Source organism: Triturus cristatus, chromosome 7 (genome assembly GCF_964204655.1).
Source record: "Triturus cristatus chromosome 7, aTriCri1.1, whole genome shotgun sequence".
NCBI lineage: Eukaryota > Metazoa > Chordata > Amphibia > Caudata > Salamandridae > Triturus > Triturus cristatus.
Genome location: NC_140590.1, coordinates 1,480,803,059 through 1,480,819,798, shown reverse-complemented (window position 1 = coordinate 1,480,819,798; position 16,740 = coordinate 1,480,803,059). Strand labels below are relative to the sequence as shown.

Here is a 16,740-nt window from a genome sequence, read left to right as displayed (position 1 = left end):
GGGGTGGGCTCCCGCCTCCAATAGCAGCAGGAGTACAGGGTGGGCTCCTGCTCTGCTGCAGAAGCCCCCACGATGCGGGGAAATCCCCACGTTGGGATTCCCTCCCAAATTCGACCCAGCCCAGTGCTGCACCAGTTAAAGCAAAAATGCTCCTCTTGTCCTGAAGCCAGAAAATACAGATGCAGTTCTCACAAGGCGCTGGGAGTCCTTAAAGGTCAGGGGGCACAGCTGGACCCAGGCAGGCCAGCACACAGGGCCCTCCAGTAGGGTGGCAGTCCCTCGTGGTGGTTCCTCCCGGGGCTCAGCAGCAGCACGTCCCCCAGTACAAGGTAAAGCACAACATTTTCATGGGATCACAGCCCCATTATTTATACCAACATTTTTCTTTGTATGCCCTGGCACAGGGCTTGGGGGGAACCAGTCCTTTGTCAGGTGGGGGCTAGTCATCAGACACACCACAGGGGGGCGGAGCCAGCGTTCACATAGGCAGGCACAGACCTATTCAAGGTCAGGGGACTACTCCACCCACTACTCCAAATGCAGATACCCTATTCAGCCTAGCGCTGACTCACCCTGCCCCTCCTGGAGCCACACAGAAATGCCCACTTCTAAAAGTGGCATTTCTAAAATAGTTATAATAAATCTGCGCACACCATTGCACAGCCTTTATTATTACCATTCCAAATATACCAAACTTCACCACTGCTCCTCTCATATCAGGAATTACCACTGAAACACTTATCAGCGAATCTCCAATGCATTCCTAATGGAGGGCAGCTTCACAGCAGTGAAAAACCAAAATGGTGGTTTGTCATTACCAGGACATATCACACACTTAAGGTACATGTCCTAACTTTTACCTACAATACACCCTGCCCATGGGGATAGCTAGGGCCTACCTTAGGGGTAACTGACATGTAGTAAAAGGGGGGTCACTGACATGGCACACACTTTAGGTGCCACGACACAGCGGCAGTAACACTGAGTGCACAGGTCCTGCAATGGCAGAGGCCTGAGATAGGTTTGCAAGGCTACTTTGGTGGGTGGTGCAACCAGCGCTGCAAGCCCACCAGTAGCATTTAATTTGCCAGCTCTGGGTATATGAGATACCACTTTACAAGGGACTGACAGGTAAATTAAATATGCCAAACAGGTGTAGACCAATCTTACCATGTTTTTCCACTGAGAACACACATTACACTGGACAGCAGTGCTAAAGTGCCCAGAGTCCTAAAACCACCAACACCATGTCAGAAAAAAGGCTAGGAGGAAAGCAAAACGTTCAGGGATGACCCTGCAAAAAGGGCCAAGTCCAACAGCTACCATTTACAGGTAGTGCAAACCCTATGAAGACTTGTTAGACTAATGTCTGTGGAGAACACATCTTGTTGGAGGGTTTCTCAGTCTGCCTAGACTGGAGCTTCACAGTAACTGACTGTGGTCAGTCACCATTTATGTATGGTTTCCACTGAATAGAGTATGACCCACAATGGGATTAGTACATTTTCATCTGAGAGAACCAAAGAATGAACATAGACAGTCAGCTCTCCACTGGTCATTATACGGAGTTGTGCAGAATGGTGTCTCCGCAGGAGATACCACTGCATGTGATCATGAGTTTTACTTGGTGTGGAATTGCTATTCATAATGAAATATTTGGAAATAGAGAGATAAATTCAAATACGGTAAGCATAACAACTGGGAAAGACTATATATAAACTCAGCCCTGCTGAACAGGAATACACGTTCAGCCTCTTTGGATGGGTGATGGCTATGCAAAAACATGACTCCAATGTAGCTATTTCATGTTCATTAGATGGTAGGCTCTTAGCGGTGTTACATAGGGAAAATGATGTGGCCTAAAGGCTAGAACAACAGACATTGGAACTGGGGAACCAAGTTCTAATCCTGGCCATGACATAAAGCCCTTTGATTTTGTGGAAATAATTTACTCAACCTGTGTCGTGTAATCTGGGGTCAGATGTACAAAGATTAGGAATAGCGATTTCCGAGTTCCAATTTCCTTCAAATTGCAATTGTAGGAAAATTGAATATTATGTGGCAATATTATCACAATGCTTCAAATATGATCCTTTGATTCACAGCAATAATCCTTAGCGCAGTCCTGGTAACGTAGCAAACAGCAGTCTGGCATTACTGGATGAACATGATTTAAGTATTTTATAGAACCATAAGGGTTTATAAGCAATTGACAATACTCGAGAAAAATTCAACACCAATGTATGAAAATAGAGTATATTTTTATGTGAATTTAGACACTGAGACGAACTAAATAGAATACAAATAACCAGTTATAGATTTTCAAAACATTAGAAAAGAAATATTTAAAGGTGCAGACATTTAATATAGCGGTCAATGGGGAAATCTGCTAGTGACAATCGGGACAAACAGTCAATTTAATTTTACCTGTCCCGTGGAGTCCAGGTGCAGTGGTTGTCCTGGCTGTCAGTTGTCTTTAAGCGGGAGTTGTGCCCAAGCTGCTTTTACCATAGTAACGACAAAATGGGCATGCAAATACAGAAGAGCGGGGTCATGGCTGACATCAATTGCCAGTGATATGTAGTGCCCTCTTGACGTAGAGTCGAGTTTAGGGGGTTAGTTACCTCACTGGTAACCATCAAGTCTTGGTAGCAGTAAAGGTAAGGAAAAGGAACTTCAATGTCTTGCTGTCTAGGAGAGTGCAGTAGCGGCTTGTAACTTCAGTGAAAACTAGAATACAACTCCCTGAATGCACTTCACCATTGAGTTTGGGTAATCCTTCAGAGGGCCTGATGGCCAGCGAGTCTTCAGATGCAGAGCCTCATTTTATCTGCACTTTGCAGGGGACAAGTCTCACCAATCTATGGGTGTTAGACTTTTTTTATTTTTTTTATTTATGCATTTTTTTAAAATAAAGAACAACATTCAGATATCCAAATTAGAGCATTGGCACAGTATGGACGTATGGTATATCCGTGAGAGGCAACAAAATTGATTTAGACCAGTTGATTCCCAGTCCTGAAAAACGCTCAAACCGGACATACTCCCATATAATTTGTGCAAGATACCGTGCCGGTTCGCGAACATACAGCACCATGTCATCAGCATACATGAAAACAGCAAGTGGACGTTGGAAAAAGTGCAAGGCCATTTGAGCTTGGTGCTGCCTCAAGATGCAAGCCAAGGGCTCGAGTACAAGAGCAAATAACAGGCGACAATGGACAACCGTGCCGAGTGACCCGCCGTATAGGGATTTTCTACGACAGTTGCCCATTAACCCTAACCCGTGCCTCCGGAATGGTATATAACAATTTTATCCAATTAGTAAAAGCAAATGGGACTCCCATGCGATGCAAAATTGCAATCATATATGACCAAGATATCAAATCAAACGCTTTCGCAGCGTCGAGCAGCACTGCTACGGACGGGATTGTGGGCTCTAGAACATGCATTGCTGCTAAAATCGTACGCAAATTGTGTGATGTAGATCGGGTTGGGACAAATCCCGATTGGTCAGGGAGCTCCATAACGGGAAGGAGTAGCTGCAGCCTGGTTGCCAATACCTTCGCCAACACTTTGACGTCCGTATTGATTAGAGACAGGGGGTGATATGAGTCGCACCTGTCTGGCGGTTTCTCAGGTTTTAATAGTGTGACCATTAGTGCCTCGCGCAGGGTAGGTGGTAAACACTTGGGGGCATATTATCAAGACAGGTGATAAAATTATCTCCGCTTTAGCGGCAGAAAACTGCCGCTAAAACGGTGATAATGGGCTTGATAATAGGCTCTATGGAATTCCAATTGAAGCCCATGTTAGACGTCCTTCACATTTAACATGGGCTTCAATTGGAATTCCATAGAGCATATTATCAAGCCCATTATCGCCGTTTTAGCTGCAGTTTTCTGCTGCTAAAGCCACGATAATTTTATCGCCTGGCTTGATATTATGCCCCCAGGTTTCGTATGCCTCCTCATTTAATTGAAGGAGACATGGGTCTAACCGGTTGATATATACTTTGTAAAATTCAGCCGGCAACCCATCGGTGCCCGCAGCTTTCCCATTGGGCAGAGCAAGAATAGCATCTCATATTTCATCTAACATGAGCGGATGCATGAAAAACTCTTGTCTCCGTGCCAGCCACACTAAAGCGACATCTTCCAGATATTGCTCGAGCGTGATCTTATCTGCCGTGGGCCGTTGAGCATACATCTCGGCGTAATACTTCGTAAATGTGTGCAGAATAGTTGGTGTGTCGTAGTGTGTGCCATCATCTGCAGTGATCGCCTGCACCGTGTATGCCCCAGTATGCGGTTCCAGTATGCGACTAGCCAATGTTCTACCCGGTCTGCCCCCTTCACCATAATAACGCGTTTGCATCGTCGCGAGAGATGGTTAATCTCTTGATCAGCCACTGCATAGTATTCTGTAATTTTCCCCTTGATGAGCGCTAGTGAAGTGGGATCCACCCGCTCACCATATTGTCGCTCCAAGGCATGCAATTCACGCTCAAGCGTTGCCATGGTGCGACGTAGAGATCGCAGCACCCCGGCTTGAAGACCTATACATGTCCACCGAATGGTCACCTTGAAGGCCTACCACAGGGCGTCCATAGTTTGGACAGACCCCGTATTAAATGAAAAATAATCAGATATGGCTTGGCTAACCCATTCTAGAAAGACCTGGTCCAGCAGTGAGGACGATTGCAGTCGCCACTTTAAGGGAGGGGGGATGTGAGATGGCAGAGTCATGTTAAGAACCACTGGAGAGTGATCTGACAGTGTTCGGGGTAAGTGTTTTATCTGTGTAGTCCATGTACAGATTTCCTGCGTGCCTAGCCACTAATCTATGCGGGACCAGGACTGTTGTGCATATGAGTGACACGTGCCTTCTTTAGTGTTTGGGTGCTGCAATCTCCAGATATCTGTGAGGCCCAACGACCACATCCCATCACGCACTGATATAGCAGCTCTCCGGGGAGGGGGTCTGCTGCAGTCACCCGATCCATTACAGGATCTAAAATCACATTAAAATCACCCCACAAACAAGATCTGAGGAAGGCAATTTGCAGAGCTTACACCACAATTTATCAAAAAATGCGGGGTCGTCCACGTTAGGGCCATACAGGTTCACAACAGTCAGCCGTGTAATATAAAGCGTTCCCTGCACTATGACGTATCGCCCCTCCTCATCTTCCTCTACATGTGTCGGTAAGAATAGGACACCTTTTCGCACAAGAATCATAACTCCCCGGGCATATGAGAAATATGAGGCAGCCAACCGTACCCCCACCCATCTAGCGGCTATGTGCGAGACCGCCCGCTTGGTAAGATGTGTCTCCTGCAGCAGGGCAATGTGAATATGATGCCAGTCAAGATAAGATAGCACCTGCCGCACTTACAGAGTTATATAGCAAAGAACCCTTTTTAAGGCAAGATCTATCATGAAGAACCCCCCTTAGCTAGAAACGGTGACAGCTTATAGTTACCCTGCAAACTATTCTTAGCAAACTAGAAAGTCCTGAAAGTGTTCATCAAACTGCAGGAGCTACTCTCCAACCAGGGATGTACCAAATATATTATGGGCAATAGTCCAATCAAGCAGGACCGATGGCGCAACCAAATACAATGATCAGTAAAGTCTCACGTGCTCATCCCTCAGAATCGGAGCCCACACCTCTCTCACGCAGCATCTCCTGTCGTTCAATTTGCCGGACATATTGAAGCGCTTCCTTCGGTGTCGTGAAAATACGTGCCTTCCCATCATGTTGAATCCGCAGCCGGGCAGGGTAAAGCATGGCATATTGAATGTGGAGAGCTTGCAATTTCTTTTTGACTGCTTGAAATTCTCAGCAAGCTTGTTGCACAGCAACGGTGAAGTCAGGAAAGAGTTCCACTTTCATCCCTTGGTATTCCAATTTTCCCCTTTCCCGAGCCAGGCAGAGCACCATGTCCCAGTCTGGATAGTTCAAAAGTCTGACAATGATGGGACGAGGCGGGGCACCAGGGATCGGCCAAGCAACTAGCGATGGATGAGCTCTTTCAACTATGAGCACCTTTGAGAAGTGCTCTGCTCCCAGCAGGGTTGTGAGCAGGGTTTCGACGTACGTCTCCATGGGTCCAGTGTTGGTGGTCTCTGAGATTCCAATTATACGGAGGTTGTTTCTGCGAGAGCGGCTTCGATGTCCTCATTCTTTGCTCGGATTACCTCCAGCAGTTTCTCCATGCTGGCACACGAGGCACTGACTACCTCCATACGATCCTCCGTGGTCGAAATGCGCTGCTCCGCCTCCGTGATTTGTGAGCCATGTTTGTTAATTGTCGATGTCATGGTATCCATACGCAAGTTGAGATGATCAATTTTTCGTCAATGGTTTGCAAGCTTTGTTGCATAGTCAGCATCATGCGCTCCAGCTTTGTAGTCGCACCAGCCTCAGGATCAGTATCGGTATCCGAGGCGTTTGATGGCTGAGATTTAGAGAGCGTCTTGGGCTCGAAGTTCAATCTACTCTGCTATTTTTCCGTCCTCCCCGTGATGTGACGCTATTGATCCTCCTGGGCAGAAAGTGGGGGTGTACCATGAAGAACAGGGCGCAAAGGACGGATCCACCCCAAGGCGCGTCAATAACAGTGCATGTAGCTTTGGTCTAGCACTATATGCCCGCTCCTGCGTCAGCGCGTTCACAGGACTTGAAGCACAAGGATCAGCCACGTGTTTAATTTCAATGGAGCCACGTGTTTAATATCAATGCGTTAGTAACAGAGAGATAATATTAGTGGGTATTGCTGCTGTTGTGAGGTAATGTTGATAATCTGCTCGAGTGAGGAATCGAGTACTGCACACCGCCACCAAAAACACAGTATAGAGTCCCGCTCTCACAGTACAAAAATCGTATCAGCAGTGCTTTGAGGACATCAGCGGGCGCTGCGTGAGGATCACCACATGTGGAGCAGAGGGAGGATGACAAATGCAGTCAGCACCGAAAATCGCATCAATAACACAGTCAGAGCGTAGAGACAGCACTCATCCAGTTACGCTGTCAATCCGGGCCCCCTGTTATCATCGCAGCCGAAGAGATGCACAAATGAAAGCGTGAAGGCAGACTCACTGCCACCACCTCCAGGGAGGCCGCGCCACAGCCACGGGGCGTGTCAGCAGCCGATGCCGAGGCAGTGGAGCGGGCGCCGCCAGTGAAGGGCAGCCAAGAGCCACAGCCCTCGTAAAGAGGCAATCTGATCCCCTGCAAAGACGCAGCTCGCTGGGGTGTGCCACCGCCCACAGACCACCAGCGCGGGACACAGTGCCACGGCCGCTGCAGCAGGTAGGGACCACACGGCAAGCTTCACACCGCAGCGGCCAGGGTCAGAGAATGGCGGTCACCCAGCACGCCGCGAGGCCGGTAAGGTAAAACGCAGAGCCATCCCACAGCTCGCCGAGGGTCAATTAGCTGGTAGGAAGGGCAGTGTCGCCAGGCGGGTCACCCCGGAAGCAGTCACAGTGTCAGGGAAAGGAGGTTAGCACCCCGCTGGCCCCGGAGCTGCCATCTTGAGATAAGCAAGCCTTGTTGGGGTAAAAGCTGGTAGAGGCGGCAGATCTTCAGTTTACTGACCGCAGAGCATTCCTCTGTGCTTCAGAAGTAATCGTAGGTCACTTCCTGCCATGGAAGGCACCAGATTTAACGGATAGTAGACGGATGATAATCTCGACCAGCAGAGCCCCACTAAGGTGCAGCCATCTTGCTCCTGGCTCTCTAGCGCCCCCATGGTTGTTAGACTTGCCTTGGCATCTTTGGCATGGTTTCGCCAGACTTTTTGCCTCTACCTCCTGTATTTTGGACAGTATGCTGGATTTAATTTTTGCTGGCTTAGATGCTTTGGGCACTTTGCCACTGCTCATCAGTGTCAAAATGCAGGTGCTCCCTGTGTAAATTGTTATCAAGATCGGCTATCCATGATTTGCATATTTGATTTGCTAGTAAATCCCTAGTAAAGTGCACTATTTGTGCCCAGGGCCTGTAAATCAAATGCTACTAGTGGGCCTGCAGCACTGATTGTGCCACCCACATGAGCAGCCCTGTAAAGGTATTTCATACCTGCCCCGGCAGTGTCTGTGTGCAGTTTTAAACTGTCCTGTTGATCAAGCAAGTGCCCCCTCTTGCCAGGCCCTAATCTTCCCTTTTTATACATTTAAGCACCCCCCCAGGTAGGCCTAAGGTACCCCCATGGGCAGGGTGCAGTGTATGTGACAGGTAGGGCATGTGCTGGTGTGTGTAACATATACTGATAGTGAAATACAGCCTATTTTGTTTTTACTATTGAAAGGCTATCTGTCCTATAGGCTAACATGGAAGGTGCTTTGTACCATCTTACAAGTATGCCTTTCCATTGGGACAAGATGGAGAAATGGAGTTTAGGTTCTCTAAACTTAGAATTTAATAACACATCTTTTTAGAAAGGTGTTTTTAAAATTGTGCATTTGAAAATGGCACTTTTAGAAAGTAGGGATGTTCTTGTTTGACCCTTCTGTAGGCCTCTTCTGTCTTGTGTATTGACTGTCTGGTTTTGGAGTGACAGGTGCTGGGGAGATGCATTTACTGTAGACAGCCACAACGGGGTTTAAGGTGTGTCCTGCCTCTCCTGCGTGACTAATTTAGAGTGGTCGGAGGAGTTTCACTAGCACCTGAATAGGCTGTGTCTCCTTTTCACTATGTTGTCTCCCCATCCTGTGGTCATGCTGCACCAGAGAGGACAGAACTGGTTTGGACTGGGCTCAGAGACTAAGGCCACAAAGAGAACTAAGAGAAAATGGGGTATACGTATTGGACCTTAAACCCCGTAAAATGATGTCACTTCTGCACTCAAGAGGAACCTTTTGCCAATGAGAAGAGCTGAAGAGCTTTAAGGAGGAGTACTGCCCCTTTGCTCTGTGCTTTGCTGGGTTGGCCTGCGTTTACTGATTCTGCCAAGGAGGAGGACAAAGACAGGATCTTTGCTGTGAACCTGCTTAAAGAAGAATCTCCAAGGGCTTGTGTGTGCTGGCTTCCTATTCTGAAGTCTAAGGGACACAAAGGGATCCCCACTAGCCCCCTGAACTCGACTGCCCTGAGGCGCCAGTTCCAGTTCTGGGCCTCGGGAGGTTGTTTCTGCTGTTGGGAGCTTGAAGAAACTTCAAGAAAGCAAGAAAACAACTCCAATGCCGCCAGCGACACCACCGTGATGCCATAACCTGTGCCGAGGCCAGGGGCACCTCTCATGAAGTTCACACTGCAATGCCCTGCCTGCACCACAGCTCTGCTGACCTTCGATGCCCTTTAACACCTGCAGTTTTCAGCCTTCCAGATGCCAGTTCTTGCACTGATGCCGTCACCTCCAGCCTCCAGTGCATGCATCCCGTTATCACGGAGCCAATACCGGAAAAGGGTGACTTCACAAACTCTTTGACTTCGCGTTGCCTCACCTGAACCGATGCCTCATTGCAGACGCTCCTTATTCACCTGTCCTGGACTCAACATGTCGCCTCCCAATCAGGCACGATTCCTTGCCTCTCCTGTGGCAACCAGGGAAACAGCCTACTTGGATTTCTGCCTGTCACTATGTCGCAATAGCCCAGGTGGAGCTATTTGTTTCTACAAGTGCTATTTATCCAAGTAACTGTTTTAAGGTCATATATTGGTGCATGCATGTTGGAATTTTCTTGTTTTTGTCTTGATTGGTTCAGATAAAGATACCTTATTTTTCTAAACTGGTGTTGTGTTAATTTGTGATGCTTTCACTGTGTTACTGTGTGTTTTGAGTGCAAATACTTTACACATTGCCTTTGGGCAACCCTGTACGCTTGTGCCAAGCTGCCAGGGGGATGAGCAGGGGTTATCTGAAGTGTATAACTCCTTTATCCTGACAAGAAACAAGGGTCTCTACTTAGACAGAATTACATACCTCTGCCAATTAGAGACCCCCATTTTTAACAAGGGAAGTCTGTGGGAGTGTCGAGTTTTGGCAGATAATAAGGGTCAGCTCCAAGCTCCAACTCAGCTCCAAGTCTGTTGCCTTAGGGACACACTATCCCTCTTTTGCTTCGTGCTGCTGGTGGGCAAAGTCCTGTTGTTGTAGACATGGGTCTCCTCTTGGTCCTCCTTAGAAGCAGATGGTTCGGTCCTGAGGTTCCAGTGTCAGGGGGTCCCTTAAATCCTGTATTTAGGGGAGTTAGGGAAGTTAGGGGTGTGAGAGCTAGTAGCCAATGGGCAGCCAGACCTTTACAGGTCTGCCAATGAGGTGAACATCTCCGGTGGTGTAGGTGCTTAACTTCCCAGGTCTCACAATTTCTGCCCTCCTAAAGATGGCAGAAATCAACTTTAGGTGTGCACATCTGGAAGTGTGGCCAGCCTTCCTGGAGGAGTACACCCCCTGCATATCTACTTTCCCACCTTGCCAGGGCCCAAGCATGCCTGGGGCAAAGGGAGGGCCGTGTCCTCCTCAGGGGGATAGTCCATATGCATAACAGAGGCAGTGCAGCCTTTGAAGCTCACCGCTCTGATGTGTCACTTTACTAGTCTATTTGGGAGGGGGAGAGATGCGATCTCCTTCCTTCCCAAGCCTTTGTTCTGACTCCTGGGAGAACACACACCGTCTGGCAGGAAGTCATAAACCTGTCTTGGTGGCAGCGGAGGTGGGAAAACCCTGGTTTGCCAAAGCTTGTCAGCTGGGGTAACCAGGTGAGTAACCACTTGGTAGCCAACTGGGTGCATGTCAGCTTTCCCTTGGCGTCAGATTTGTGTCAGGAGAAAGAAGGCATGTTATGTGACACCAAACTTGACATGGTTATGTGGTACTATAATGGAGCTAGCAACCCAGGTATACTTGGGTGCAAGCCCCATGTTATCCTATGGACCACTTATCACTTATAGTGTACTGGTAAAGTCACTATAGAGAAATACAAGCTTGCACTTACATGTCTACACTCTGAATATACTGCAATCTGCCTCTTGTATACAAGAGACCTTCTCTAGGAGTGACTGACATATATTTAAGAGCAGTGTTGTGATCCTGCCATACATGGTGAGTCGAAATAGAACAGTGAACACTATTACTGCAGTCGACATTGTCATCCTTACTGTCATCTGTTTACCTTGGTCACAAAAGGTGGCACAATCAGTGCTGCAGACCCTGAGTACACCTTAACAACCCATGCCCCGGGTACCACAGTACCACTTACCAGGGACAACGTATAAGGGGTGCATAGTTTCTGTCAATTGGGGATGCCAATTACAGATGTCACTTTTACGGAGAGAGCACTGGCATCGAAGCCTCGTTTGCAGGCTCAGAGTCAGAAAACAAATGGGAGCAATAATGGAGTGGACATCTGCAATAAGCCCTGTTTTCTAACAGCAAAAAATAATTTTGAACTCTTTTGAGTTTTATTAGCAATTCTAGTGGGTTACCTACCTCATGCATAATTAACGTGGTAGGTCGAATCTTGCTACCCACTAGGATTTGCTGGCATCACAGGGATCGTGGCAGACCACCATGTCTGTGATTGCTTTTAAATTCAGCAAGGTGTATATATATATCGTGAGCAAGGTAGCGTCAAGCTATCGAAACGCATAGACAGGTGTCTCGTCGCAATAAAGGAGACCCATTTTGAAGAATCCCTTGGTGTGCTGCGTGATTATTTTGAGGAAAAATAATCGGATAATTGATATATATATATTCACTTAAAAAACCATAGGTTTCACACACGTTATAGTAAGGAATTAGAATTTAAAAAACCTTGCAAATTCACTTAAAAAACCATAGGTTTCACACATGTTATAGTTAGCTGGACATTTCACTCGTAAAAAACCATTGAAATTCCCCCGTTATGGTTAGTTCAGATAACTATAACTCGCGCGCCCGCAGTCCACTGCTCATGACGTCACATATTACATCACTCATGACATGGTCAGTGGCATCACTCATGATATAACTGATGACATCATCCTTGTGATAGAGTGGCGGTCGGGCGAGTTATAGTTATCTGAACTAACTATAACGGGGGAATTTCAATGGTTTTTTACCATCTGAAAAAGTTGTGGGCACAGATTGATTTTGCAACAAGGCCTCTTTCTGCTCCTATGTTGGTTCGTTCTTCACATTTCTTGCTTCTTCCTGCACTTTTCTTTGTCTTTGTGGAGTTCTGTTGCTTCTTTTTGCATTTCTTTTGCTTCTTTCTGTGCTTTTTTTCTTCTTCTGTAGGCATAGTTAGAAACTAGCATTTAAAAAACATTAGAAATTCACTTAGAAAACCATTGGTTTCAGGCACGTTATAGTTAGAAATTAGCATTTAAAAAACCTTTAAAATTCACTGAAAAAACCATAGGTTTCAGGCATGTTATAGTTAGAAATTAGCATTTAAAAAACCTTTGAAATTCACTGAAAAAACAATAGGTTTCAGGCACGTTATAGTTAGAAATTAGCGTTTAAAAAACCTTAGAAATTCACTGAAAAAACCATTGGTTTCAGGGGAGTTATAGTTAGTTGGACATTTGAGTTCCATTTTTTAAGAGGCGGGTGGGCCATGGGACCAGTCCCTGCTCTTAAAAATATTTTTTAAATATTCTCAAATGGGAAGGGGTCCCTATTTGTGCATGGATTACCACCACATTTAAAATGGAGGTAAAGTATTACTATTTGGTGACCGAAATTTGGTCGCAAAACTGTAATACATACCATACCGATTCAGTATTTGGAAAGGACACGCCCCTTTCAAATACCGAATAGCAAATGCAAATTGTGATTTGGTAACAAGCTACCGAATCGCATTTTGTACATCTGAAAAAGCATTTTTCCAATCGCAAATGGCTCAATTCAGCTAATTGGGCCATTTGCGACAGGTCCCTGGTTCTGTTATAACCTCGGGCTAGAAATTGTAATAAAAAACACCGGAGCTGGGCTTTGTGAATATGTGTATATGTATAATTTAAACATAATGGCATGGAAGCCTTGTGAAAGAATAACACATAAATATAAATGGTCTCCTCTTCCCTTATACCTTACTTAGCAGAACATTGTGTTTGAACTTGGCCTCAATACCCCACCTGGTTGTTCCAGCAGCACTCAGTCAGGACCTTGTCTCATGGGTTCCAAGACGGGGCACCTGTTATAAACTTGAGGTTTCTTTCTTCTTTTTTTCAGACTGACCTTGAAGCCCAAACAGACAATGGGTATCCACCTTGACTTCATCCCATACAAGAAGGGTGACAGACAGCTTCAGATCTACATCAAGTGTAACAAGTTTTTGAACATGAAGGGGTTCCAGACCATCAGTGTGGCAGTGACTTCATAACTGCTTCAAGCTGAAGCTCAAGCATGAATTCCAAGACACATTCATAGTGTAATAATCGGTCACAGTTCAGGAAATTCTCTCAAGGAGAAATGAAGCTTTGGTTTTGAATATTGATGAATATTCTATCTATTGATTAAATATATTCTCATCATATCTAAAACAAATCAACCATCAGAAATAAATTGTGGCTGTGGACTTTTAATGAAGTACAACCATCCTTATTAAATAATATAATCTTATGTTTTCGTTCATAACTGGCAAATAAACTAAGAAATGCAATGTTCTTCTGCCTATGTACAGTAATATGGATAGGTGCAGACTATTTAGTCTGGAGGAAAAAAAGATGTAGAAGCAGCGAAGTGCACAGTGGCAGCAGTGCTGCAAACGATTACGAACATATCAAGATACAGGGGCTGAGTAAGAAGGTTGAAATGCTTCCGGCTTTTGTGTACTTAACATTTTTTTAGCTGTGCTGTGACAGGATTGCATCACTGATTTATGGATTGCCTATATCACTTTATACCTTGTTGATTTCATCATATGATTTACAACTGCCAAATAGATACACAGATTATTTACATTCATTACACACCTGTTGTAATATGTACCAGCATCACAGTTTAATTCTATATTTTGTACTGTTAACATAAATTGATAGGTGCATTCGGAATTTTGGCAGAAACAATATATGCTGCATTCTGCGATGCAAAGGCCATATACTGCTCATGCCAGGCTCCTCTTCTGTCCCTTTCTTAACCTCATTGGGTTAATAAATGCTTTCATTGTGTGTGAAGAACAGGCACAGCACAGTATGTCAATTTCTGCCGGGTCCTGCAAGGGCCGAGGCGTAGCTGGACTGCAATCAGGAGGAGATCTGGGATTTTCAGACCTGGGAATTCCTTGTCCAGGAACACCTAACCATCAAGTATCACATAGAGTGGAGCCCGTCCAGTGGGATAACATGTTGGGTGTCACGTAATAAATCCCATATTCTTAACCTGAATGAGGATAGGTCAATAGTGAGACTCTTTTACAGTATCAAATTCACATATCTCCATGACAGCCATCAAATGCTGAAACGCGGGTTTAATGAGGGCTGAAAATACAGAGCTCCTTGGGCAGCTAGATTGAAGAGTCTTGCCCCAAGGCACCCTATACTGTAGTTCAAAATAAAGATATACTGAATTGTCCATGTGGCTGCATTGAATATTTCCTACAATGTGAAGAACCTATTGTGTACTTTTCTTGGAACCTCTAATCCAGCTACCTGAATGATTATCAAATAAATCCACTGCCTAGGATTACAAACAAAAGACCTCAAGCATGAACCAGTTGGAAAAAAATGGATAAATGGAGGCTCTTTGGAGCAAAAAGCATCTGTCATCAGTATGGAGTTTGAAAGGGTTCTCTACACATCTAGCCAACAAAATATTTGCTCCTGATAAGCGATGATTAGGAATAAATATTGGCTGACGAATGTCCTTGATTCTGGCGCAAAGAGGATGGAATCTTGCAGTAAAGTACTCATAAAAAGATGGAGTAGCTAGACCACACCCGCTCTAGAAATCTCTAATCAGAGGCGTTAAGGCTGAATTTTGAGGAGAAGACCCCAACATTAGGTCTGACTTAAAAAGGGGCATGGGAGATGCTGCTGTTTAAAATTAACAAAAAGCTTTGTTCAGCACAAAGTGAACGTGATGTTTTATCATTCTTAGTAGTGGAAGGCAGCATTTCTATGCAGTATAATGTAAAAAAAAAATGTAATTCTTCAACAAGAATTGAGTAGCCTAGGTTGTAGAGATCCCAACCTCATAGAAATATTTGATGCATAGAATGAGTATGTCAAACCTTTTCTTAAAGTCCTGGGCAAATTGGCTATTATTGGCTTATATCCACAATAATTATTGTGGTTTATTACTAGTTAAGACACCCTTTGTATGTTTTACACCCTTCAGTAGCTTCCGGTTAGTCTAAATATAGTATAAACCATTAAGAATTTAATTTTGCAAGGAGTGAATCCTTATTTATAAACAGAAAAATAGGGAAGATAATATGAAGGCCAAAACAAACCTAAAAGTCCTAGCACCTCAAGAAGCCGAGATAGAAGACCAAAGATGGTTGTGTACTTGTGGTTTGTACTCATGGTCCTTCTGACCAGTGCCTGGGCCATGCATTCCTCGCCCTTTGGCTCAGTCACTGAGCAATCATTACATTGTAGTGGTCACCAGTGACATAACAATCTGCTATTCTGGGGCTGGTGGAATGCTGGGGACTGTGGGGTCAGTTGGAGACTGAGCTGCTATTGGACTGGTGGTCCTATTTGTCATTACTGAATAAACATCTGGAAATGGACTTGCTGCACGTGTGATATATCTACCTTAACATTGGCGGCGACAACCTGCTGGGGACAGGTACTTGTGGACCACCAAATTCCCCATGGACCCAAGGATTTTCAAGAAATGTTTTTTTGGGTGAAGATTTCCACCTAACATCGATGGGAAACTGTACAACTGCTGTGCACTGTGAGTAATATTTATTACTAAAGAGCCCTGATCATCTGAATTTTATTTTTTATTTTTTTATTTTAAACAAAAACCTAAAGAAGAGTCATTTACTTCACTGGTCGGACCGTTTCCGAATTTGCTGTCTCTTTAGAATTTCATCACGACGCCTGACCACGCGCACCTACTTATGAGTCCCAGCCGTGGTTCATGTGATGCAACAGTCCACAGCAGGAAGTTCGGATCTGAAGAGTATGGAGGCAGACACTTTAAGTCTTCATCGCTGCAGCATCGGGCCATCGCTACTGCATCGGACCATGGTGTCTTTCACGTTTTGGCAGATTAAAGAGTTGTTTGCGGTTCCCATCAGACGCAGAGACATCATCAACACTTCCGTGTGATGGAGCATGCACAGAAATGTAAAGTGCAGTCTTCCGGTTGAAGCATTCATTTCCTGAGCATGCGCGGTGATGCGCACACCCTTTCGACCTAACGTCCATCTTTCTACATTCGCAGTGATGCACACACCTTTATTTATGTAATTAGACTATCATAAAAGCACAAGTCTACACAACGATGTGCACGCAACAGTGATTCTTTAATTTCAAGCATTCTAAGCAGTGTGGTGATGCACATATCTATTTGTTTTTAAACCAATTTTTACTAAGAAGCAATTTGAGTAGCGTGGTGATGCGCACACCTCATTGGATTATGGTTCAAGAAGTAGCACATCTGCTCAACGATCATCTTTAAAGGTTTAATGCTTGTTATAGTGTTTGCATTCTGGTATTATACATTGTATACTGTTAGTATTGTTTTGATCATAATCCATAGAAGCTATTCATTTATCTGTCATTTTGACTACGTTCTCTTGTTTTTGTTCTCCTTCTTTCTCCTCTTCTCCTTTCTTATTTATAAGCAT

General features: G+C 45.1%; 1 protein-coding gene across 1 annotated transcript in view; it reads left to right on the top strand.

The window, feature by feature from the left end:
- The window catches only part of LOC146812218 (protein-glutamine gamma-glutamyltransferase 6-like), a 150,333-nt gene extending 135,826 nt beyond the window's left edge, over positions 1 to 14,507 (top strand). Inside the window, exon 13 of the mRNA XM_085619247.1 lies at positions 13,167 to 14,507. Within this exon, the coding sequence (XP_085475373.1) occupies positions 13,167 to 13,317 (151 nt within the window). The 3' untranslated portion in view covers positions 13,318 to 14,507. The remainder of the gene's footprint in view (positions 1 to 13,166) is intronic.
- The last annotated feature ends 2,233 nt before the right edge of the window (positions 14,508 to 16,740 follow it).